Below are 27,854 nucleotides of genomic sequence, written 5' to 3'. Positions count from 1 at the left end.
AATTTTTGCTCCAAAAGATGCATTAAGTTCAGGGGATGTCATCCTGAAAAGTCATGCTAGGGCTTATGTTCTGGTTAGGTCTTATTTTCAGGGAAACACGTTATATCTGAATATGGGGTATAGGGTGTAAATACTGTAGACATTTAGAGAATGGAAAGAACAATTAATTAACTGAGCAAACGCTTCATGAAAGAGATAGATCCTTCATAGTATTTTAAAAATGTGTATTTGCTGACAGGAAGGTGAGGCCAAGTAAGGTATCAAACATGGAGTTAAAAATCTGAAACTCAGGTCAAATGATGTAGGCTCACTGATTAGAACCTGTTCCCAAATGGTTCCAAGCATTGGATGACGTCAATGAATAATACTGTCTGAGAAGCAGTTCTGTTGCAAAAGGAGGTCCCCCTTCTATACCAATCAGATAGTCCAAATTAAATAATTTAAAGTATAGATGTTTATTTTATTTTATTTTGTGGTTTTTTTTTGAGACCTTAAGGGGAAATAAATTTAAAAGGTTTCAAAATTTTAGTAGTGTGACTCTGGAAACAATTTTTTTTCACGTCAGAAAAGTTGAGTCTAGTTTTGGGGATTTGTAAACGCATTTGTGTAAGTCTAAATTTAATCAGTCACTGGTGAAAAATGGAAAAAAAAACTATTACTGGCTTAATTTAAACAATATACAGTATTTGAGTTCACATAGAGGTGATTTTATAAACGTATTACTTTTGAGGTGAAGGATTTCTCATTTTATCATTCTGTTGATGGATTGTTTAGTTACATACTTTGGGTTAAATGCTTGATATTTGGCAAGGCATCTGAATTTAATCAAAAGTGAAAAAAATTTGTAGGTGATGTAATCAAACTTTATAGTATCAAGTATTTGTGTCTACAAGGATTTAATTTTCACGTCTCAGTTCAGGGTATCTCATCATTTTGTCATTCTCTTGGAAGGGTTTTATGCCTTTCTTTTTTTTTAATGTTAACTAATTTCAGTACTTCCAGATTTTTTCCTTGAAGGAGTCGTTTAGTAATGCATTTAATAAAACTACCTTAATAGGGTGATTTAAATGGGGTGCCACGTATTAAAAAGATAATTTGTTGTATGTCCAACCTGAGCATGTTTCTTTGGGTTTCTGTTTTAATTTTATTTATTTATTTTTCCAATTTTATTTTTAAGTGAAGGGTGGCAGAGGGGAAGCTGAAGGGGAAACATAAGTAAAGAGACTTTGTCCGCTTCTGCTGTATAGAATAGGGATAAGATCTACCCTCCAAGACTATTAAGAGAATTAATGAGTTAATGTATTGTGAAAATGTTTACCATTATATTCTCAACAAATTCTTGTCCTTTGCTTTTGTTTGGGTTATTTAGTTTTGTCATTGTGATACAGCTTTAAAAAGCTGTAACCCAAAATTAAAAGATATAGATGAATGAAGTCTGTTATTCTTTAGATTCATTCTAACTAATAGGAATTTGAAAGTTGGCAAAAATTTTTTAAAAATTTAAACTCCTTTAACAGTACAATTTTACTATTAAATTATTTTAGTGACTATTTTATCATACCTATAAAAACTAAATTGGGATCTATAATGCAGATAAAACTCTTAGGCTATACTCATTTTTTAATACCTTGGATATTTGATCTGCTTGTACCTTTGTTATTTGATCTGCTTGTGAAGCTAGTTTAACATGATACCTCTTGACAAGAAAAAGATCACGTTATCCTTTCTTAAAAAAAAAATGGATTTACTAAAAAAGCAAGTAACCTGTGCAAGTGGCCTTAAGCAACTGTCAGCAATAAGAAAGATTGTTTCACAATTAAACTTACACATAAAACAATGTGAGTCTGAAACTGCTTTAAGTAGAGTAGGAGTGTTTTGGGTTGTTGAATAGGAATGATATTCCCATACTATTTTTTAAAAAATAGACGTTGGGAGCTTGGCTTTTAAAATTGATCAGAAATTGCATTTGAGGAACTTGTACTTGAATATATAATGTGTACCACAGGATATACAATTGAATTTGTAATGACTGGAATTTGAGAAACAACTTTTAAATAAATATTACATTAAATATTTGACTAAAAGTTTTTCTAGCAAGTGGGATTTGATATACTAGTTACATAGAGTCATAAATATGCTATTACTATTGTATCTAAATATAACATTTTGCTAGCCTTGATTAACTTTTGTCATTAAATATGGTAATAGGTTACTGTATTCCATGAAAACTTTGTAATTAGAACAGGGCCTGAGAGTTTCACTTTTGGCCTATTTATTAATTGAGTAAAATGTTTAACCTTTCTGATTTTTTACTCATAAAAATACTTAGGACTCCTTGACATGTTAAAATGGTTTGGGGACAGGGGCTGTGGTGTTTGTTGTCCCAAAATAATAAGATTTGCATAATTTATCCACTAGCTCCCCACCCCCACCCCACCTGATCAGCAGGATATATGTTCCAACACCCCCAGTGGACGCCTGAAACCGCGGATAGTATGGAACCCTTACATGCTATGTACAAAATAAACTATTGTATTGTACTCACCCTTCTCCTTGTGATGAAACAGTGCCTACGTGATGATTTGGAGTGAAAATGAATGATGTCAGCATTGTGATGTAGCATTAGGCTACTATAAAGGTGACTTGAACAAAAGCCCTGCGATATTGGAGACAGTCAATCTGATAACCAAGACAGCTACTAAGTGATTCACGGGCAGGGAGCGCATACATTGTGGAGACGCTGGACAAAGGCATAATTCATGTCTCAGTCTGGACAGAGCTGGACAGTGCAAGATTTCATGTTTCTACTCGGAACAGTGTGCGATTTAAAACTTATGAAATGTTTATTTCTGGAAATTTCCATCTGATGTTTTTAGACCATGGCTGACCACAGGTAACTGAAACCACAGACTGAAGCCACGGATAAGGGGGGACTACTGTATTACTAATTCTTCCTTCAACAGTATATCTTCAATGTAAAATAAAATGACATTAATTATAAAAACCAAGTAAACCTAAATATAATGTGTTTTAACTCTGATAAACTTACTTTACATTAAAACTTACGCATTCTGTATTTAAAAAGCATGATGTTTACTCTTCATCTAAACTCTTCAATGCTTTAATGGAGGAATGATTGCACTTGAAAAAACTAGTTATTGCCTAATTTGATACTAAATGTTCTCCAAATTGTAGAATCAAGAAAATGACAGCTCAAAATGAAAAGGAAATAAACCAACCAGTCCTTTTCTTGAAGTTTGACTTTGTTCTAAGTTATATGTGTTACTTAGGCAGATTTAAAAAAAGAAATTATTGAGGTAAGATTCATGTAAGATTAATCATTTTCAAGTATTGAATTCAGGGGCATCAGTACATTCACAGTGTTATGCAATGACAGATTTTTAAATAACTTTTTATTTTGAAATTAGCTTGAAAAATAGTCAAGAGGACACCTGTATACCCTTTATCTAGATTCACCAATTTGTAAGATTTTGCCATATTTGTCATTCTCTCTTTTCCTCCTCTTCCACTCTGTCTTTGGCTATACATACACACACTTCTGTGATCCATTTGAAAGTAGGTTACATGCCCCCTTTGCCTCAAGAATTCTGTGTGTGTTTGCTAACAACAAGGATTATTCTCTTACATAGCCACAGTTTAGTTATCAGATTCAGAAAATTTAACATTAAAGCAATTAATCTCTCTTTAGTCCATATTCTGATTTTTGTCACTTGTTTCATTCCAGTCCAGTACAGGATTCTGCCCAGGATCGTGTATTTAATAGTCATGCCTCTCCTTTAGTGAAGAGTTCCTTAAACTTTTTTTCTTAAGTCTTTCATGACATCAACATTTTTTGAAGATTACAGGCCAATTACTTTATAGAAAATTCCTCAGTTTATATATTCTGAGCTGGAATATTACATTAAGTAATATTGTGTTCTTTCCAGTAGGAAAACAATGTATGCTTCTCATCAGTGATTGTAATTTTGATCACTCAGTCAAGGTGTTGTATGGTCCCTCCACTGTCTATTTACTGTTTTTCTCATTTCAGTTAATAGCAGTCTGTAAGGAGATATTCTGAGACCGCTGCTAATCAAACTCCCCTCTAGATTTAGCATCTACTGATGTTTCTTGCTTGAGCTAATCTTTACTATAATGGTTCAAATGGTAGACCCCCCCCCCCCAACTTCACCCTTCTCCATATTGATCAGTTTACTGTAATCAAGAGCTCTCATTTTTTTCTTCTCCTGTCCCTGCCTCCCTTGTGGATTTTCATTTTATTCATGGGTTATAATTTATTACAGCCCTTATTTATTTTGATACTCAAATTGTTACAGATTTGGCCAGTGGGATCTCTGTAAAGCTGGCCTGTGTCCTTTTGACATGCTCTTTTTTCCTTTTTTTTCTTTTTTGAGCACTTTCTGACTTTCTGGCACAAGATGTTTCAAGCTTATTTTATACTTTCACTGCTTTATCCCTGGAGGTAGCCCTTTCTCCAAGGACCCCTGGTTTTGATACCTTTCAGTGGTGAGGCAGATTTTTTTTTTTAAATAGGGATTATATGGTAGATTCTAGACAGATACAGATAAATTTTTGTCATAATGAAGATGTTGCTCGAACTCCTTAGTATGAAGGATCAGCTACAGTACAAAGAGTTGGCACATGAGACAGAGCTCTTTGGAAGAATGGGGATTTTTTTTTTTTTTGATAATTCAAATTTAAGGTTTTGGTTTTATGTTTTTAAACTGATGCTACATTGCCGTTCTCTCCTGCTTTTCCCACCTCCAGCAATGTAGTTTGCTTTCCACAAGTCAGATAAAAATCAAAGCACATGCTGTAAAAGTGTATATGTTGTAGCTCATCTGACTGTGTCAATAAAATGCTCCCATAGAACGCGTTCGTCCTGATGGTGTTTCCTGGTACAACAAGGCACCTGCAATTCACATACTGTTATCGCATTATAACTCCGCTTTGGCTTTTGAATTGTTTATACCAGCAGCTGATTACTGAGTAATTTAAGTCTTAATTACGGCAGCACTATTCTAATTAGAATGGTGGATGTTGACACTTTATTTAGCAAACAAGTGTAAAATACCTATGTTTGTGATATTTGTAGAAATAAGTATTGAGGATTTTTCTGTAGAAAATGTTAGGATGTGTATCTTAAGTGTAGACTTATGTCTACTTTACCTCTAACCAAATACATAATTCATTTTGAATATGAAATTTTTTTGACTTAAATTGGGAAAAAAATGGCCACATATTGAGAGAGACATTTTTCTGGCAATTAAGAAAGTATGTGTGTGTATTAAGAAATAGCAATATTATATAATTTTAAATAATTAAAACAACTATAAGTAATTTGAACATTAAGAGAGGAGCTTGAGAAATTTTCTGAGATACACCACTGACGTTTGAATTTAACATAGGTAATATCCCTTTCGATGTGTTGGGATTTTTAAGGAGTAACTTGAAAGTCATAACAACACATAATTGATATTCCTTTTAGATAACATTTTTCAGATATGAGCTTTTAGAATATATGATAATTACCTTTAGTGAATGAGTTAAAGTACGTTTTTTTGCTTTTTTTTCCAGTTTTATTGAGAAATAATTTACATATATTACTGTATAACTTTAAGGTAAAGTATATTCTTAATGCTTATATAATTTCTGATAAAGAAGACTCCAATTATGGGTGTGCTTCTCATGTCAGATGCCCATGTCCCAAGGAGGATGAGCTGTTGTACTAAAGAGTGCAGGAACCCTCGGGATAACCTGGCTTATTCATTTAATGTCCATCTATTGATCATCTGGAATTCTTAGATACTTGAAATACAGTCTAAAACAAGTTTTAGTGGGGAGAGAGAAATTTTAAAAAATAAGTAAACAAATAGACTTTAAGTAGTAGAGGTTGATATATTTTTTTTTATTTTAAATAGGGTGGGCATAGGGGGCCTTTCTGAAGATATAGCATCTAAGTTAAGTCCTAAAGAATTTAAAGTAGAGCACAGAGAGTAAAGAGTGTACTAGAGAGAGGATATTAGGAAATGAGCAAAGGCCCTGAGTGGGGAAAGAGCTGGTGAAAAAGTGGGAGAGTAGGGTGGCAAGAGCATGAAAGAAGAGGGTTAATTTCAGGGATTTGTAGGCCATTACATTGAGTTTGGTTTTATTTTAAGTGTAATAAGAAGCTGGTGAGGAATTTTGATAAAGAAGTGAAATAATACCACTTACGTAGGTTACCCTTGGTGCTCAGTTGGATAATGGATCAGCGAGGGGACAAGAGGAGAAGAAGGCAGCGGTTAAAATCCTGATTATAACATTAGCAGTTTTCTTTTTAGCCTGAGATTTCATGTTTAGCTCTTCACATGTTTCTGTGGGACCTAGAAGTCTTGTGCTAAGGTATCTTAACTTTTTAAGTTTTTGCTAGGGGTACATTAATTTTAGGGGTATAGCAACTTAAGTCTTTTTGACCATGCCCCCAAAAGACCTTGAATTTGAAACATTATTTCATGATAGCCTTTAAAAAAATCTGTGTGTGTGTGAGGGTGGTATCTATCATGTCATTCTGTGTGTGTGTGTGTTGGTCAGGGGTGTTTGTTTAAGTCACCTCTATTCATAGCTCCATCTCAGCTTCCTGCTCTTCCATCGCCCCTTCTTTTACCAAGAAATCATCGGTTTCATGCGTGTATTCACTAGTCAGTTATTAAATACCGATTTTATGTGAGGCATTCATTGTTAGGCACTGAGAGGGAAACAAACACGCATAATATAGAGTATAGTCAATTCTTGATATTTGAGGTAGTTACATAAAGTCACCTTAAACACCGAATTAGCAAATCCGGAACCATTGCTCCTGGGGGAAGTACAGGGTTAGGTTCCTGTGAGCCTCTGGTCACATTTTCATCAACCCATTAACATATAACCTTGTTTTATATTTGTTTCTGTTTAAATACACCTTATTTAATATATAGTTAATTCATTACCAACAACACTGTAACTCATATCTGGACAAAGTTTCATCTAACAGGTATTTTCTCTGAGACACACTGCAGTCTTGATGCTTAGGAACACTAGACAGCACGTCAGCACTAGGCATGGGGCCCTATTAAACAGTGAAATCACCAGCAAAAAGCACAGTGAAAAACATGGCCCTAAGTAGACAGGGAAGGGCCACTTGTTTACAGCATGTGGACTGAGAGAATAAGAGCATCACCTCTGATCCCACAGCTGGGAATGTGCATGAAGACGACTCAGATTTTTCACTGCTCTGCACATGTTCACAGATGACCATGAAAGCACTGTGAATATTACTTTGGAGTTTACAAATGCATTTTAGTGAGCAAGCAAATTCACAAATGGTGTCCTCTAATGAGAATCAACTCTACTTGCTTTCTAAAAACTTAAAATGTACTAAAGGAATTGAGATAAATTCATAAATAGCCGTTGCACAGGGCAGGGCATAATTCATAAGAGTTCTAAATGTACTGTTAGATTTCATCATAGGATCGGGACATTATGGGCTAGAAAGAATCAGGAAGGCTTCATTTTCATATCTTTGTTAACACTTTGTTAGCGGGCATTTTCCCGCCAAATCGCGTCGTAACGCGGGGCTTTTTTGACATTTTCTCGCCAAAATTAGGCTTTCCGTAAAATATTCATATCTTTTGATCTATTTAATATTTTTCTTTGAAACTTTCAGTGGCTTAGTTTAAAAAGAGGTCTCTATTTATTTACTTTGCAAAATTTTTGCCGGTTCCAACTAGAGGCGATATGACGAGTTTACTCGTTTCCCGCAAAAAATTTAACAACTAGGGTTGACTTCAACTGAAAGGAGAGATGTGGGTTCCACGAGAGTATAGGCACTGAGGTAAGAAAGTAAAGGACATGTTTAAATTTCAGCCAGTAATGCAGTATAATTATCCCATGAACAAAATGCAGAAGTAGTGGGAAAAAACGCTAGTCAAGTAGGGCGAGGCCAGATCATGTAGACCCTAATCACCTATTCAGTTAGGATATTTTTAGTCAGAGGAAAGAAACTATTTGAGAATTTTAGTCCTTTTGTTCAATTACTTAGTAAATATTGAACATCTGCTGTCACAAAGCATGTCCCAGGCACTGTGGACCTTGCAGTAATGACATTTTTTGTGTGCTTGGATGTTTTCAGTCCAGAGGAGGAGACAGGTAAGGAAACAAACATGCCTGCTAGAATACATTGGTTTTAGTTTCAGTTCAAGATAATTTAGAAAGCACAGGTACTATGAAGAGCATATAGGCAGATCCCCAGCTGTTTGGGTAGTTAAAGGAAGACTCCTTGGAGGAAGTGGCATTTAAGCTAAAACCTCATGATGAGGTGGAGTGAGGTGGGGGCAGTCTTGGGTGGCAGAGGACTTAGAGGGAACAGCCTGTGCAAAGGCCTGGAGGTGAGCAAGACATTAATTGGTATCTCACATGAAGGACCGTTTTGGTCACACTGAGGAATTTGGACTTCATCTTCCAGGTAATCAGGAAGCCTTTGCTAGATTTAAAATGAGGGATCAGTGAGATAGGATTTGTATTTCAGCAAGAGCTCACTTTGGCTCTAGCCTGGTGGGAGACAGAGAAGCAGAGGCACTAGTTACTAGGTTGTTGGCAACAACCAAGGTGCAAAATGGTGGTGACCCTCCAGTGAGGTAGTGGCAGTGTGGGGAACAAGAAGGGGATGGCTGTATCTGAGAGCTACTTAGGAAATCCGGCTGAAAAGGCCTGGGGATGGGTTGGGTTGGATGCTGGATAGGAGAAGGGGAGAGAAGTAATCAGTAGTGATGTTCAAGGCATAACTCTGGATGGTAGTGTCAGCGGGAGGAGGAAAAGGTTTGGGGGCAGGTGGTGATGGATCTGTGGTGGACTAACATGGCCAACACTAAATAGTAGGAAAATGACTCTGGTCATGATTTGGAGGCTGAAGAAAAGAATACCCTGCCATGCAGAGATTGTTAAATGGCTTTTGCAGGAGTCTGGGCTAGAGGTGGGTGCATGTATTTTTTATTATTATTAAGTTTATTGGGGTGACAGTGGTTAGTAAAGTTACATAGGTAGAGTATGTATTTTTAATGTGGAATGAACAGGTCTTGGAAATTAATGGGAAGTAGGTACTGAGGGAAAAGGCCCCCAAAGTGACTCTAAACATATAGCCTGCCTGGCTTTGTAATGTGCCCTGAGATCATTTTTCAGGATGAAAAATAGTGAAGCTACCCTGTGTTGCTACTTCTCAGATACATAGAAACTGACATTTTATTGTTAAAAAGCAGCTCTAATTTGTAAGAATTATCTTTTTCTTCCACCCTGGGAACTTGATAAAGCTAATTTCTTTTTGAGTATCTTGTATACATATTTAATTGCTTCTCATATAAAATGTTACTTCTGTGTGAGAGGAAGGGGCTGTGGGGAGAGGCCCTTCATCTTTTCCTGAGCTCCTAGCCCCATTTCTCTTTTCAGCTATGCTAATAAAATACCATAAAATAAGGAAATGTGCAGGGAAAAAAAGAAATGTTTAACATAGGTTTATTAAAGTAAAACTGAGAAATTAAAACTTTAGCCTAAAAATAAAGTGAGAACTTGGAAGGGATTGGAATGATGTTTAAGCTTTTTAAACCCAATGGAAAAAAGGGATATAAAAAGAGTATAAAACAGATGAGACAAACAAGATAGAAAATTGAGATCAACAGTAAAGATCAATTGGTTTTCTTAATGCAATAAAAATAAATGATCTGTAAAGGAAGATAAAAGGCTGAAAGCCAGCCAAGAGATAAAAGTTTAAACACATAAAAATAAAAGGTTAAAGGAAAAACTATTAGGTAAAAAGAAAAGAAAAAACGAGAATGGTAAGATGAAAGGTATAAAACTGACCTTTTTTGAAGTTTGGTGGGGGGAGGGCAATTTTTAAAAATAGTGTATATACTAAAGTGGGTTTCTTGGGACACTTTTAAAAAGCTCCAGGGGAAAGGTGTGTTGTCCCTAAAGTTTGAGAAATCTTCCGTATTGTCTCCTGTTGAGACTCCCAATGCACGTAAGTCAAGGCTCTGAGAGACGCTCTTGAGAGGCTGAATCAAGTTGCCTTTGTTTTTACCTAACATTTCCCAAACCTCACCATGGAATCCTTTTCTCACATAACACCTATGAATATCTCCCAGAGTATTTTTCACAAAACACTGTAGAGCACTGTTTTAGAAGAAAATAAAAATAAAATAAAAATCTTAAAAGTTACAGAGATACACGATAAAAGAAAACAAATCAGCTGGAAGTAGAAAGCAGTGTAGGGTTAGGGCTGGCATTCCTAGGGAGTAGGCAGTCTCCCCTGGAGGCAGCTCTGTCCGGCCTCCCGCCACGGGGCAGAGAGAGCAACTTGACACCCTTACCTTCTGGTCCTCCCTCCAAAGCTGTCTTTTCAGAAAGCTTTTATCTGTGCAGACAGGGCACTGATAGAACACAGGCTGCTGAGCCAGGGAGTGGAAGCTGAGCCTCAGCAGAATTAAATCAGCCCAGCCATGGGATACTTCCCTAGCAAGTCAAGAAAAGTTTTATATACAAGTGCTGTTTTTCTTTTTCTTTTTTTTAAAAGAGAGATCAGTTTTTTCATTGTATAAATAAAATTTTAAATGTGTCCCTTCCGCCTCCAACACTTTGTTTTCATGTTTGTTTGTGTTTTTTTTCCAATTAGGCTTTGTCCACATGCATGAGTTTTTATATAGTTGATAGTGGTTAGTGTTCATACAATTCTGTGTTGTGAGAGCTATTTTTCTATGGCCATGAAAGGAAAAGAATTTTCTAGTAGTGGCTGCCTCTGCCTGTTCTGTTGCTACAACGTTCCAAGCAACATTGCTGCTACATTTTGGAAGCAGCTTTTCATCCTGCTTCCTTGAACCATACAATGTGTTCTTCCCTTTTGCAAGCCATGTGCACCCTTCCCCCCCACCCCAGTCTTATGGCCTCTGACTAGAGTGCCTTTCTGGAAAATAATAATTCCTTAGCATCATGGGACTAGCTTAGGTTGGGACAGCTTTTTTGTAAGCCTCTCATCTGCCCAGGTCATGAGAGCGGCAGCATCTGTGCTCGTGAAGGAGTGGAAGGACTTCCATGTGAACTATCAAGACCCATGGATGTCCAGACATTTCCTAGATAATCATTTGTGTTTTTGCCGAGGAAACAGGTCACAGACATTGGGTATCGTGGCCCTTCTAAAACCTTTTGTTCAACTGGACACCTCATGGAGTGACTTACACTGACCTTATTTTTGGCATTTTGAAAGCTCAGAATTCTGCTGCCTTTGATATTCCTAAATTGTAAATATAAACTTCATGCTAATTTCCCTCATTATAATAGCTTAAGTCTTTGTTTTTGGCATAATTTACTTTGGTATGTGTGACTGCAATAGTTGATATGAATGACTCAAAAAAAGTTAGAGACTTATTTATTTTATCAGATGATGTCAGATTATCACTAAAGGAGAAGCTGCTACTTATGTAAAATCAAACCCTAGCTCACAGTTGGTGCTGTACTAAGATTAAGGAGAGGACCTCAAAACACAAACTCTGTGAAACATAAAATAGCAGTTCTCTCTGTTGGGGCTCGTATTACTAGCTGTTTGTCCTATCTCTTAGTGACACCGCTTTCCAGTTCTTTGGCCATTTCTTAGTACTAGAGTCATTTTTGCCTTGCTGTATAGTTATGGCCTCAAAATCTTCATTTCAGTGTCTGTACTGTGGGTCAGAATGAGATGTGGATAGCTAATAAGTATAAATGCCTAATAAGTATAAGGGGACATGTAAAGAATATCTTCAAACTGTTAATAATAAATACTGGTAGAAAAATAACCATGTGTGCTAAATGCTTTACATATATTTCATTTAATCTCTAATAATACCTGGGAACTACCCTTCAGATGAGGATACTGAGACACAGTGGTTGATTTGTCTAATGATCAGAGACAAAATTTGGGCCCTATTAATTTCTAATAAATTATCAAGTACTATAAATATTAATTTGCTTTTACACAAAATAGCCATAAAAGATGAAGCAGATTATGAAATTACATAAATGCAATACTTTCATCTAATATGTGTTTGGAACAGTTCTTAGAGTTAAGGCCCATTTTTACTTCTGAAAATGGGCTGCTATCAAATGGGTGATTTCATTTGGTGTTGCTACCCACTGACGTTGTAAGGGAAAGGAAGTAGTTTTATAGTTTCTTCCTGTCACAGGCCATAATTCAGTTGTGGACATCAGGATGTTTTTCTTGGCTTATCTCATTCATATAAGTTTTCCTTCAACATCTGTTACATAAATTACTGAACTATTTCCTTGAAAAGTTGCCAGTTTAAGTCACAGTTAATAGTGATCAAGAGCCTGGTGCCTTTTGGAGAAAAGAATGAAATGATAGACGTTGAGAGGCAGAACTCTACCTACCATCCTGGATTCAGTATTTTGTTTTGTTTTGATCAATTCCTGTATTTTTTGAGGCATTGAAATAATTACATGTGGTTTCTAGTGTTTCCCAAAAGACTTTATGTTGGACTATAAACATTTAATGACCTTTTATATAAAATGAGGTATTTTAGTCACTGCTGCTATAAGTTTTTATCTTTTTAATGATCAATTTACATATATATATAGTTTGCCATTTGACACTAAATTTGGAGTGTTGACTTCCTGCCTTGAATTCTACATAAACCATAAAATAATTATTTTCTGTGTTTTCTTGGGAAAAAAATTCATAAAATTTATACAGTTGGTTACATTTTAGGACAACTTTATATTTAAATGACAAACATATCATTTGTTGTGAATCTCAGAAATTTTAGATGTGACTAGTTTGGGCCCATGCAAACTGATAATAAATCAGAACCGAAAATTTTCTTCCCGTGTTTGGTGAACTCCTTTGTAAGCAAAGGACTGAGTATTTCTTTAATGCACAATTTGAAATTGTGTGGAATTGGAATGCTAGTTTTTAAGCTTGAAATATTTAGATAAAGATGTCATTTGGAATACTGATAACCTATAACGGCTATTTTTAGAGTAGAAGAGAAAGTATGTTACAAATCAGTTAATGTTAATTACTGATTAAATCCTTAGATTAAATTTTTTTCACATTACATTTCCTACTGGTGTAACTGTTCTTCTTTCTAAAATGCAGTAGATTCTTGATAGATTTTTCTGTTCAGAGTTTTGACTTTCTAAAACAGATCCAGGAGATTTGTTAAAGGAAATAAGGTATAATTTTGTTACGATGCAAATCTGACTTGCATGTGTGAGAACAAGTCACTCAGCTAAGCCAGTCACTGGCATCCACTTGGCAGTTTTATTGTGCTCCAGCTCTGGGGCTGTGGTAAGAATCGAACTTCTGTGTGAAAAACAACTAGAAGAAAGCCAGCCTCCAGTGCTGGTAGTGAACCTGGCCAAGCCTAAGACAATGATCATTCACGTACTGAAAATAGGAGCTTTGTACATATTTACAGAGGAGCACCAGGTTTGGTGGTACAAGTATTGATGACACAATCTAATCTACACGAAGTCAGTAAAAAAAATTATGAAAGTATGCTGCCATGCAACAGTTTTTTACCTGAGAAGTAAAACTGGGAGAATCTCAGTAGTGTTACCCTGTGTTTGAGGAAGTATAATATGCACAGGATACTTGAACTCTTGATTGAATTTGTTAGATTGTCACGAGTCTGTACAAACATTTTCATTTTCATAATCTTGAAGATACACAAAGGTCTTCAGCTAATCTTTCAAGAATGTTAGGGGTTTATTCTTACTTTTCTTCCTGCAGAGTAGTGTTCAGTGTTTAATTTGCTTCCTGCCCCCCCCCCCCAAAAAAAAACCCTGAAAAGTAAATATTTCTATAGAAAACAGTTCTATATAATTTATCTTTCTCCCTTACCTGTAGTAGCACAAATGCAGTCTAAAAACTTGAGTTAAGATAACAGAAATATTGAGCCGTATCAGTCAACAATGTTCAGTAATAGGAAAACATAAGAATGATTAAAATTCTGTAGTTCAGTTTTCCACCCCCATGACAACACTGGACTGAACTATTATTGAAATTAAAGGCCATCGATGGTGTGAATGTATCAAAGAATTTAGTAGTAGACTGAGAATGGCTTTTGGCTTAGAAAAGAATACACAATTCTTAGTTGTCTTAACAGCTTAAAACAGGAATTTTAAAAATAGTTACATCAGTTAGGAGTAGTTCTGTATTGTCTTACATGTGCAGAGGGGACAATTGAAGTGGTGTTTTTGAACATTAATACTACATTTTTTGTGGTTTCAATGTGAAATGGGCGGGCAGCTTGAGTTTAAACTTAGGCAGTTTTTCTGTCTCTACCATGTTTTTAGAATGTTTTAGGGATCGGCTGTGGTAATCTAACTTGATCTTTAGGTACCTAGAATTATTCTTGATCTTTAAAAAGGTACTGTAGGACTCCCCTCCTCCGTCAGCAAAACCTAGCAGTAAACTGCTCTTTAATATTTATTTGGTTTTAGTTTTTTTTTTTTTTGACTGGTAGCTAAAGGATTGAGGTATAATATTTCAGTGTAAATTCTTGATAGTTCTTTTAAAACACAAGTTGCATGTTTCAGCATTTAGCATTTTAATGTTCCCTTTTGAAAAGTAAAGAGGAAAACAGGATGCATAATCCAGCATAGTCCTCTGTGTAAATAGGTGAAGTCATAAATAATATGCACATGAGCATCCCACATACTTACGATATAATTGAATTGAAATCGAGCATATGTTTTTTTAAGTAACACAGGGTATTCTTTTCTGAAATCTTGGTACTGCAGAAGAACGGATAAGAGCCTCAGACTTCATATATCTTCCATTTCAGTTTTTCCTTATTCAAACATATTTTCTTTCCCTAGCTTTTAAGAAGGGGTATGTTGGTTTCCTCCTTTTCAAATGGATAGTTTGGGTTTAATATTTACTAAAACCAAAGAAAATATAATTTCCATGACTGCAAATATATCTTTTTAAACATTGATTCAGCATTTCATTCTTTTAGTAGCACAGTTTGTGATGTCATCTTATATATTAATTAGTAGGCTTTTTTGTTTAAGTCAAATAATATTAATTCTCTCATCTACAGCATTGTAACATAATAGAAAGTGGGCTTTGGAATTAGAAAACCTACAAGGTTTGAACATCTATTGCCACTTGCTAATCATGGGTCCTGAGTGAGTTTCTTTAACTTCTCTAGTAAAGAATTGGTATTAAATATATTTCCCCCTCTCCTCACTTTTTTGGTAGAGGGGCTGCAGCCCGTGTTGGCCAGTATTAGGTTTGTGATCTGTGTTTCTTCTTTCCAATATTTCATTAGATTTCCTTAGGGATGGAGGGAGCACTGTAGTTTATTCCTTGTCTTAGCACTGTAGCTATTTTATAACTGAGACACTATATAATCAAATATAATACTTGCTTTAACAGCATTAATTCTTCTACTAAACCACTGCTTATGTTAAGACATTTTTTCATTGCTTTGTGTTTCATTTTCAGATCAAGAAAAGACTTTTTTTTGATGGGTAGTAAATATCCAGCCAAATGGATGAATCAGTTTTTCCATCTCCCCACACCATTTCTATACAGCCTCAGATTTTCTGCTAACAACGAAAATTACGTGTACTTTGAATTTAGGAGTACTAGAGTTCTTGGTTGTTGACCATAAATTTGATATTGTTCACGGGACTGTAATAACATATAACTTGGTTTTAAAATATGAGTATTGAATCTATAAAATGTTCAGCTTGCAAATAAGGGTAATGTGGTGAAGACCATTTCGTGATGAAAAATGACTATCACATGGTCAATTATCAAGCTTTTAGAGCAGGTATTCTTAAAACTATTTCCCTAATGTTTTGGCTGGAAAGATTAAAAAAAATTTTTTTCTGCCTTATAAGGGACTTCTTACCTCAGGAAACTTTGTTTATTGTTCCTTTTATGGGTGGTTTATTATTTTTTTAAAAGTTTTTGTAAAGATTAATACTTTACAGGGAGCATAATTTACGTACATCATAAAAGTATCATCTGAAATCTTCGTGGCATTGAGATTAAAAAGTAACTTGTAAATATAGGCTTTAATGTCAGGAGTCATTCTTCCATAATAGTTTTTAAAAATCATGTTAATTTCAACATTAGGTACTTAAATTGTTCCCTGTAGTTTTACACACTTGGTATACATATTTCAGTATGTATGCATGTGTTTTAGTTACTAGTTTGCTGTACTTATTAGCCTGATAAAACAAAACATTGAACGTATAAATAGTACCGTGTTTCCCCGAAAATAAGATCTACCTGGACAATCAGCACTAACGCGTCTTTTGGAGCAAAAATTAATATAAAACCTGGTATTATATTTATATTATGTTTATTATATTATATAAGACCCGGTCTTATAGTAAAATAAGACCGGGTCTTATATTAATTTTTGCTCCAAAAGACACATTAAAGCTGATTGTCCGGCTAGGTCTTATTTTCCGGGAAACACTGTACTTACATGGGTCTACCATGATTCTTATTTCTCTATAGTTAAAATAGAGCTAATGATGATATAGTACTTGATTTATATTTTTAATGACATTTAATAATTTTCCCTTGGTTACAATATAATATTCATGGGGGAAATTTTGGAAAAATCAGGAAAGTATAAAGAAAAAAATACGATTATTTAAAACCATTGCTTTGAACACTGTCCCTGTCTTTTGCTGCCTGTTTTTCTGTTTCTGACCTTCTGTGTCTGTAAGTGTGAATGTAAGTGTGCATGCATATGGCAAATACAAGTTTAAAGTTCTAAAGAAAATACTGCTAAATATTTTCCTGATCTTGGAATGAATGAGGTCTTTATAATAAGTTTAAAACAAAAAAGAAACCATATTAAAGATATAGACCCATTTAACTATTTTTTATGTAAAATTAAAAAGGCAAGCTGGGAAAAATACTTCTTACTACATCCGTCTGTTTCAATTTCCTTACTCCTTTGTTGACAGTTAGGACTGGATTATACCTATACTTCACCTTTTCTCTTGCTTTTGTTTTAGCAAAGCATATTATTCTTGACCTTTTGACAGGAAAAAAATGTTGGCAAGGACTAGTAAAGTTTTCTCTTGTCAATCATTTTACTGATTATTTTGAATGCAGATTAGAAGCATTGACCATCTATAAGTAAAAACCCCATTTTAGCTTTTACTTTCAACCAATTTTGCCTCTAAAACCTGGATCCAAACTGTTACCAAGTAAAATAACTTGATATTTTATCATTAGTGAGTGGTGAAATAAGCCAGAAATGGGAACTAAACAGGAAGGCCAAAATGAACATTAATAATTTACAAATTGAATAATCAACCTTTGACTAATTGCACAGTGTCTGTATCCACACACACATAGCAGCGTGCGTGCAGCACTTGAGCCTGGGAACCTAGGTGTGGGCATTAAAGGTCCAGTGTGTGAGTGGTGCTGGGTGTCCAGAGTTAAGAACTCTCACCAGGGACTTCATTGTGCCTTTCACAAATGGAAAGTGTAAAAGCACTATGGAAGCAGTGAGCAGTTTTACAAACATAAACAACAGTGATTTTAATTGTGGATTTTATCCTTGTAAAAAGCAGTCATTCAATATTGCTTTAAGGTAAAATCTTCAGAACATGAGCAGCTTCTTACATTCTTCACTGTGGTCATTCCTGGTAATTTTCTCTAATTTTGTTTGCAGGAATGACCCTAGACCTTTGTCTGAATTTTGTTTTAAAAAACTGATGAGAGAGCCCCCTCTAGTGTCTGAAATATCCATTCTTAAAACGTTTGTGTCAATCATGGGAAGTTTTCAGAATTAAAGAAGCTGTTTTTTTCCTTTCACATCTGGATATAATTTTTTTAACTTTTCTTTTTTGGGGGCAAAGAGGGTCCCCCCCTTTTTTTAAAAAAAGGTCACCGGAATTGTGGATAGGGTATGGATTGAGGGCAGTAGAAAACATGGGAAAGGAAGGAGCAAAATGCCATGTCTACCTTCTTAGAAATAGTTATTTTTGAATGACCTGGAATAAGGCCAAACTATACAGTGTTGTTTTGTTTCAGTTTACGTTTGTTTCTGAATTAAGTGCAGGTTAAAAATACTTTGTTTAGAATTCTTTATGCCATCAGATTTCATCTTAAGAGAGTTCTTTTCCAGTTTTTGAAAGCAACAGTTCCATTGGAAAATGGCTTTAAAATGTATCCTGATTCTCTTCACGGAAATTTTCTGATTTTTTTTTTTTTCATCATTGCCATGTTTTTCTGTGGATATACTTTATAACTATATTGTGAGTCAGTTCTAATGGCAAGTCGTCATTTTACATAATTCCCATTGTTTTTCAAACCAAGGAAATAAGATTCTTAAATTATTGGCGCTCTGCCACCTCTCCATCTAAACACACAGTACTCACACACAGGCCTTCAGCTAAGAATTTTGTGAAGGGTTATGGAAACAGGACCTTCCTCATTTGACCCATGGGCTTTTTTAGCTTGAACAAGGCAAGTAGTGTTCTGAAAGCTACAGCATTTATGAAGGTTCTAGTGAAAATATTTCACACACATGGACTAAGAGATTCTTTTCTCTTGTTCTTCAACAAATTAAACAATGCAAACAGATTTCAAGTGTATTCTTGGGAATGAAATGCTTGGGTGAATTATAATCCTAATTGCTATTGTGCGTTCCCACAGCTGGATTTTGACACTTTCAACTGCCTAAGCCATGCATACTTCAGCCACTAGGACAAACAAAAGCATTCTGAAATCTATCATTTTGTGTCACCTTAAATTGCAAATCTGTCATTGGCTACCTTGATTTTATTTTGGTTCCATTGTTGACAAAATTAGGGAGAAAATGGGATTATTCCTTTTATTTATACATAAAATTGTTGTCAATAGAATCTTAGTGGATTTTTATGTATATTCATTCATTAATAGTCTTAAATTTTAAAGGAGGCAGTGGTGATTATGTATTAATTTTAATCCCAGGGAAATAATTTGTATTTATTTGATCAAACCAGTAGATATTTTAGGAGACAGCTTTCTCCAAGATTTGAAAGAAAGTAATAGGATTTTGCTTTCCTTCCTTAGTAGTAGAACTTCCTTAGTATTCTGAATGTAAATCTAGAAGCCAGATTTATTCTGCGATTTGGCAAGTCATGTTTATATGTATAATGGTTCCTTTAAAATTTGACTTAAAACTGTTTATAACTAGTCTGTTCCTTAAAGGTAAAGAAACTGAAGTGTTTGTAATAAATTTGAAATTTATTTTTCTTTATATTTGAGGAAAAGATTTGAGTGTCAGTTTTAACCAAACCTTTCTCATTTAAAAAATAGAATTTTTTTGATGGCTGTAAAACCATACAACAAAAGTTGGGTATATTTAAGTAATAGTTATTGAATTCTGATTTTTCACTATTTCTAAGACTTCATTTTAAGAGGGAGATTTGAATTACCATATTCACCGGCATCTATTTAACAAGTTGGTAAACAACTGGAGCTTTAGATGTCACATTAATACTACCATAGCGTGTTACATTTTCCCAGTATTTCTTTATTCCTCAGAATGTCTTTGGATTCTTAAATCCATATAAGCATGAGAAATGCTGTTTTAATAATCCAGTTTGCCATCTCATGTCTTAAGCCACTCTTTTCAACGTTAATTCTTTCTTATAAAAATATTATTTAATATTTTAAGATTCTCTTAATAGGTGATGATGATGATGATGATGATAATTGCTAACATACATATGTGAGCACTCCCTATATGTCACACAGTGTGCTAATAATTGAGTACCATTTGATATGACCCATTTGAGCTGGTATTCTTCGTATTTATTCCCATTTTGCATCTGAGGAAACTGAGTTTAAAAGAATTAAAATAGTTTTGGCAAGTCACAAAGTAAGTGATTGGAGTCAGATCTTTCTGACTCCTAGAACCCATGTCCTTTACCACTGCTGAAGGCTTTGGAGTGAAAGTTAGATGCATTGTCATACAATCTGATGGAATATTATATAGCCATTAAAAGTAAGGGTTACAGTGATTATATAGTAACATTGAAAATGTATATGATTGTAACACATGTACATGATGTATATGATTAAACAAATGAAAAAGACTAGGGGATTACAGTTAAATGTTCACAGTGGCTCTAAACATTTGAGTGTTATCTTTTATTTGTCATTGCTTTTCGTAAATACAATATAAATAGTGTTTAGCTGTCACATAATTTTGCCAGTTAATTTACAGAATTTCTGTAAGCTGAAAACTTATGACTACATATAAACCAGGTCTGTACAGGAAACTGATAATTTAGTTTATAATAAACTCTGGCAGGCCCAACTTTCTTTTTAATGTGACCCAAAACCATTTTTTACTGGAGTTATGCCAGGTCTAATATAATCTTTTATCTGTGTTGAAGGCTAATGGAATAGTAAAACCTTAAAGATAACTTAAATGTGTTGTATAGTGTCCTCAGGGTAGCTTGTGCACAAAAGATTATTTCTTTCCCACCCTGTTGAGGTATCTCATTAGGATACCCAGTAGTGTCATTATTAAGTTTTCATGTGTTTCTCAGTTTTGATGCTAATCTCTGTGCGTGTGTGCGTGCATTTTTTTTCTTTGCAGCACCAATGTGGTTATGAATTATTCAGAGATCGAGTCTAAGGTTCGAGAAGCAACGAATGACGATCCTTGGGGACCTTCTGGGCAACTCATGGGAGAGATTGCCAAGTAAGTGATAATTTGACTCAGCAGTGCAGAAAGAATCCAACCATCTTTACACAGAAATGTGAAATTTGCTTTCAGTTTTAAACCATTTAGCTGCCAGATAAAAATTTTGCATAATCATTCAGATATTAATGGAGGAAGTTTTACACAGGGTCCCTTCCCCTTAGAAATTAGCCTAGAAAAGTAAAACAAAATTTTTCTTTTTCAATGAACTTTAGAGACTTACTGTAGCTTACCGTGTAAATTTTTGATAAATGTGTATAAAATAACTTGAAATAAATTTATGAAAAATTTTCCCTGGTGAACATCTGGACCACTACGCCAGTGAATGAAGGGCTTGTAAAATATGATATTAATTAGTGGGGCTCATGAATGTGCTAGACATTATACAAAATATAGGAAAAGCATTTTTTAAGGAAGCATATCATTAAATTTTTTGAATTAAGCTTATTAATTTTTTTAAGCTTTTTAGAAAACACATTAACTTAGAACAAGCCTGCCATCTACTGTCAAAATTAACATACTGCAAACTCTTAAGAGAAATTACTCTCTTTTCAGGGCTACATTTATGTATGAACAATTTCCAGAACTTATGAACATGCTTTGGTCACGAATGTTAAAAGACAACAAAAAAAATTGGAGAAGAGTTTATAAGGTATGGGCATTAGTCTGTTTTTATGTAACATGTTGAAAAGAACTGGAAATTTTAAGGTGTACATTCATAAGTGATTATGAAGGATGTTAAATCCTACAATAGAATATCCTAAAACAGGTAAAAGAAGTAGATTTGCTATTTATATTCTGTTTTCTAGTCAGCATAAATAACTATTCTTAATGTAAAATGTTTAAAATTAGTATTAATACTTTTAAATGTTTAATATTTTTATTTGTTAAAATTTTCAAACTAAAAACATTTGTGTATATCAAAGGTAATGAACCTCTAGTGGTATGCATATTTACTATATGAGCAATTAAGATAAAAATGATAATATATGGTTTGTCATCTCTATAAAAATTTACCTAATGTATAACAGTGTTATTACAAAAATTAAAGAAAAAAACACATTGAAATTCTAACATTTTAAATTTGCAAATATGTATTCCTTTCATTTAGTTCTGATGTCCTCACATAATGTAGAAATCTAAAACAAGATAGTCATCTGTTCTTCCATTCCCACCGTATTTTCTTGCTACTCGGAATAAGTTTTTCTGTGCTTTCCAAATGGTATATAATATTATATTTGAAAACAACATTTCTAGCTTTCAGGACTGAAAATCAGTGCTTTATTTAGTTGCATGTTTTTTTATTTAGTTGCATGTTAGTTGTTTCTGAAAACATTCACTGTCACTTCCTCAGCTTGTACAGTAGCTGTGATGAAATAGTTGAAATTTCTATAAGTTAAATTATTTTTAATTAGAGTTAAAAAAAATCCTTGGGTAAACTACTTTTTTAAAGAATGAATCTTGGTAGGATGAAGATTTTTGCCCTTCAATTTCACCAACTTAATTTTCAGATCTAATCATTTTGATGTGAGGTTTGTTTCAAGCAAAATTAAATTCAAAATACATAATTCACTATTTTTTAGTGTATTCAGAATTGTGCGGCAGTCACCACTATCTAATACCAGAACATTTTCATTACTCCAAGAAGAAACCTCATAAACAATATTTTCTCTTTATTTGTTGTCAGTGTTTGAAACAACCACATCATTAACCCCCCAAATTAAATTTTACCTGTGGAAAATGCTGTGGAATCATATAATTACTAAATAATTGTCCTCTTTAAACTGATGTTCTAACAATTCATAGTTCTATAATGCCTAAATAGAAAGTAAAAACTTTGAGTCAGCTTTCTAAAAGCTTAATGTTCATTTATATCATACATTCAAATATTTCTTAACAGCAGATTTGTACTTTTAATCTTCTGCTACATGGACAGTTTGTTTACTGTGCTTGGTGTAAGAGGAACTTCAAATTGATAATGTGAGTTTTAGGCTGCGTATAGTCTAATAGAAGGTAAAGAAGCTTTCCCTCCCACACACACGAAGATTATTCATTTGCTAATATTGCAGTTATTTTTCTTTAACCATTTACCAAAGCTCTACTAGTATTTATTTCGTTAAATCATTTGGTGCTTTGTATTTTTACAGTCTTTGCTGCTCCTAGCTTACCTCATAAGGAATGGATCAGAGCGTGTTGTTACAAGTGCCAGAGAACACATTTATGATTTGCGATCCCTGGAAAATTACCACTTTGTAGGTGAGCAATAGAAAAACCCTTATAAGCAAATTAAAACAGTAGTTGGAGTTGTCAGTCACCTGAACCAGCTTAGAAGCTTCTCCTCTCTAATTAGAATGTGACTGTTGCTGGTTGTGTGACGAGTGCAGAATCCAAGACGTGGGGCCCTAGAGTATTAATTAGTGAAGACAAGAACTCGCAGAAAAGACTGGCTAATAACAACAGAACCAACACAACATGAGTGTTCGGGTTTATATTAAAATATGCACTGGAGACTGGTCCCCTGTGGTGTCCATAAAGGAATAGCTTTAATCATATGGGAAGAAAAGGTTAGAGCTCCAAAACACACACATCTGTTTGAAGCTGGGTTTTTTTTCCTCCCACCAAATAATATTTACTGTGCAAAGGCAGCAAGGCCAGAGTGTGTTTTGAATGTGAAAGAGGATACAGAATGAACCACATTTCATTTTGTAGCATACCCCAGTTGAAAGCACTTTAAAAATTCAGTTTTTCAGCTACACTAAATCCTGGTAATTAGTGTTTCCAAACTTGAATTTGGGGAAACCAAGGCATTTGGGTGCTTTCCAGTCATTAAAATGTTCAAGTCCGTTTTATTTTGGGAAAATACCGAAAAAGAAAATAACCTATGTGGCTATAAGTCTATTTCATATGGTCATCATTAGTAATCCTTTTTAGTGGGTCTTTAATTGATCTTCCACAGCACCATTATCTGTGGTCCTTTTTACTTCACCTTTACAGGCCCTTATAAGCCAAAATTGCATCTCAAAACTTAGAATTTGCTGATGAGGAAATGGCAAAATTTATCGGCACAATTTGCCTCTTTTTATTAATTTTAAAATACTGAAGTTGGTTTCTTATGTTGAAATTTTCATGCCTTTTTTGTGTATGTGTTAAAGGGTTTGACACACATTAACTGAATTCTTAAAGTTTTGTTTCTCTCTTACCATCCTCACAGATGAGCATGGCAAGGATCAAGGTATAAATATTCGCCAGAAGGTGAAAGAACTGGTTGAATTTGCCCAGGATGACGACAGGCTTCGTGAAGAGCGAAAGAAAGCCAAGAAGAACAAAGACAAATATGTTGGGGTTTCCTCAGACAGTGTTGGAGGATTCAGATACAGTGAGTATCAGACACAAACTGGCACCTAAGCATCCATTAGCTTCTTAGGTGTATGTTAAGAATCATTGACATATGAAAGACCACAATGCTAGTTTTTTCAGGAACACAGAGAATACTAACATACATGTATGTAATGCTCTTTTCAGCTGCTATTACATGGATCTTAGGCATCTTTCTATTTTTCACTTTGGTGGGTTCAAGAATATGATTTTAACCACTAACTGTTAATTAAATGACTATAAACTTTGATTTGATATACAGAGGATAAAACAGATATATGCCCTCCCCTCTTGGGGTTACCATTCTAATAAAGAAAAAGGGATTTCTCTAACTCACCATTTAGAGCATAAAAATACGAAGTTTGATCAAGAGATTGATGTTTCTAATTTGAAACCAATTTAGCTGTTTTTGGCCACAGATAAATAAGCTTCCTATAAGTTCATCCAGCCCCAGTCTCTTCCCTTAATTAAGCAGTGCATTAATTTGATGTAGAAAAAGGTGACTGACAATACCATCAGTTTTTCATCTAGCCCTGTCTCTTTATTGTTCCTAACACATTTAAGAGCAGCTAGAACATTCATCGCCTGTGTTTATTTTTAATGTAATAATATAGTTTGCCTAAAATAGATCACTAGGTGCTTGAAACGGATACAGAAAATAACTCTCTTTCTTCACACGTCTTTTTGAACTGGTATCTTCTGGAGCTCTGACCATCTCCTGGTCGTCATTTTTTTGTATACACAGACAGGCCAGTGCTGTGTACACTTAGTGGCTGCATATCAGGACTCTCTAGCTTCCCCACCCATGTCTGAGTTTGTTTATATTTGGATTATACTGAGAACTCATAACTCACAGGAACTGTAAAATTTCTTGTCTTGTGATTACCTATAAAATAATATCTTCACTCCTTTGCTCCTCTGCTTTCTTGCCCTCAAAGAAAAAATAATGCACTGAATTAGCTGTTAAAGGATGTTTCTAACAGCAGAAAAATCCCTTTTTTTTATGTCTAAGCATCACATAAAAGTCAGTTCTTAAATTGGGCAAAAATGTTTCTCTTAAATCATGTAAATATGTTTTGGAGTTTTTATTTGTTTAGGGGAATAAGAAGTTTTTGGATTACTTGCCCAGGTAGTTATTTTAGTCTTCAACTTTTTCAAAATAGTTATGGCAATTTGATGTTTTTCGTGTAGAAATTGCTATTTGCAACTTACTATTTCATTCTACTTGCTTGTAACCATCTTTTTACCAGCACAGTAGATAATTAGATAAAGTTAGAAAATTGAATAAGTTTTCAGAATCAGTCATAGTGAAATACTGTGTTTCCCCGAAAATAAGACCTAGCCAGACCATTAGCTCTAATACATCTTTTGGAGCAAAAATTAATATAAGACCTGGTATTATATCATACTGTATTATTAAAATAAGATCAGGTTTTATATTAATTTTTGCTCCAAAAGACACATTAGAGCTGATGGTCCGGCTAGGTCTTATTTTCGGGGAAACACGGTAATTACAGCATCTGCATTAGAAACAGAGTTCAATGTCCTGTGTATTTGCATCACATTCTTTTATAAATTATGTATAATTTTATATATATGATTCAGAGACATATCTAATCAACTTTAACTATTTTTATTTTCATTTTGACATTAGATAATGTCCTGCCAACATCCATTATCTTTGGCACGCATTTAGTATGATATGTACCATGCTAATCAATTTAGTTTTCAGCTATTCTTATTATTCTGGTAAAATTTTTTTTTCAAAGTCTAGTTCATCACGTTATTGAAATGTATATACACATTGGAAAATCACCTATTTTTATAAAACCATCCTGGTTTAAGTTTTGTCTAAAAAATTCACTTTGTCATGTTCTCTTCACGTTGGTAGTCACTTTCAGATTTAGAAGACACATTGTAAAATCCTCAAGCTCTTACAGAAAATTCTGACTTTGTAGTTTTAGCAGGCCATTCACCAAAGGGCATACATATATGCCATCAGAACTTGTTAACCAAAGTTCAAAACAAAAGCTCTGGTAACCACTTTTGGAGCTTCTCATTGCCGTTGCAGAGAAAAAAGAGAAAAGGGATTTTCTCTCCAACCTGCCTTAATTTTCAGTGTTTTCTTCTTAACCTCATGGAATTTCTCTGTACCTTCCACCTTTTCCTCTTGAGTTGGGACATGGACACGGAAATGGAAAGGTTCCCTTTAATGCCTTGTCATTTCTTTCTCTCCTTTGGACCCCAAGGTTAAGGACTAAAACAAATCTTGACATTTTGGGTTTTTTGTTCACTGCCATGATCTATTCCCTTCATTCTCAAATTCACACTGAGGCTCCCTGGGTTTTGCCAGTCTTGGCATGTTTGATCTTGGTGTTTGAATAGATCTTTACTGTTCTGAACTGCGTAAGCATATTTCATGATAACAGTCTGTATCCTTTAATAGTTCAAATATTCTTTTCTTTTATAGTAATTAAAAGATGCTTTCTCATGCATCAAATCCAATGAGTTAGTTTTCTAGTTTGATACTAAAGAATGACATTTATGAGTCTTTACAGCATATTGGGACATACAGCATTCAGAACGGTGTTTCCTATAGTTTGTTTTTTAAGAGACTTTGCTGTCCATTACTTTTCTAACAATTGAAAAACCATTAAGAGACAGGAATGAAATATAATGCATTAAGTGACTTTTGTAAAAACAAAAAGATTTCCATTTCTCCTTTGCTTATATAGCCTGTGTTGGTTTTTCTGTTTACCTCTACTCCTTTCAACAGCCTTTAAGAACTTCCCGATATGCTATGCTATGCATTAAGATTGTGTAAGTTTTTGTAAACAAAAGCTTTTGAATCTGCATTCCTGCCACTTAATGACTGGCACTACACGCTGTGCCTTGCTGTAATTGTGTTGATTCAGCACTGTGGGAGCTTTCTGTTTTCCTTTGAAAACTATTTTATTATGAGGAAGAGCTTCAGAAATAGGAACTGTAGATACCTATTGGATTTAATGTCCTGAGAGTTGCTTCTTTTTTTAATGCTTTTATATAGGTGAAAGATACGATCCTGAGCCCAAATCAAAATGGGATGAGGAGTGGGATAAAAACAAAAGTGCTTTTCCATTCAGTGATAAATTAGGTGAACTGAGTGATAAAATTGGAAGCACAATTGATGACACCATCAGCAAGTTCCGGAGGAAAGATAGAGAAGACTCTCCAGAAAGATGCAGGTATTAACACTTTGTGTTCTGGGTCTCTTGGAGAGGGTGCCAAATTTATGCAGCTGATTTTTGTTGTTGTTTTGTTTGTTTTGGGAGTTATTACCTAAAGTTGAGCTGTTTTTCTCTCTATTTTATTTTTTAGAACAGTTTTATGTTCACAGAAAAATTGTGCATAAAGAGTTGCCATATTAACACACACACACACATAGTTTTTCCTGTTATTAACATCTTGTATGACTCTGGTTCATTTATTAACAATTGATAACCAATATTGATATGCTATTATTAACTAAAGTCTGTTGTTTGCATTAGGGTTCACTGTGTTGTACAGTTGATAAACGCTTAATACCCACCATTATAGAACATACAGAATAGTTATACAGTGGCCCTGCTAATCTTCTCACTATTGTTCAAGTTTTAGTATATTTGCTGCTGATTTGAGCGCTGTGAGGCTGTTTTTAAGATGCTAGCTAAAACATTATTTGAAATTAGTACTGACATGCTT

The 27,854-nt window shown here is 34.4% G+C and overlaps 1 protein-coding gene across 2 annotated transcripts in view; it reads left to right on the top strand.

Moving 5' to 3' along the window:
* Positions 1–27,854, top strand: part of CLINT1 (clathrin interactor 1) — a 57,345-nt gene that overhangs the window by 8,871 nt on the left and 20,620 nt on the right. For both annotated transcript variants that reach the window (XM_019740454.2, XM_019740446.2), the window contains exons 2-6: positions 20,655–20,759; positions 21,315–21,411; positions 22,907–23,015; positions 23,971–24,135; positions 27,181–27,358. In XM_019740454.2, coding sequence (XP_019596013.1) covers positions 20,655–20,759; positions 21,315–21,411; positions 22,907–23,015; positions 23,971–24,135; positions 27,181–27,358 — 654 coding nt within the window. The remainder of the gene's footprint in view (positions 1–20,654; positions 20,760–21,314; positions 21,412–22,906; positions 23,016–23,970; positions 24,136–27,180; positions 27,359–27,854) is intronic.

Source organism: Rhinolophus sinicus, linkage group LG10, assembly GCF_036562045.2.
Source record: "Rhinolophus sinicus isolate RSC01 linkage group LG10, ASM3656204v1, whole genome shotgun sequence".
NCBI lineage: Eukaryota > Metazoa > Chordata > Mammalia > Chiroptera > Rhinolophidae > Rhinolophus > Rhinolophus sinicus.
This window is presented reverse-complemented; position numbering and strand designations above follow the sequence as displayed.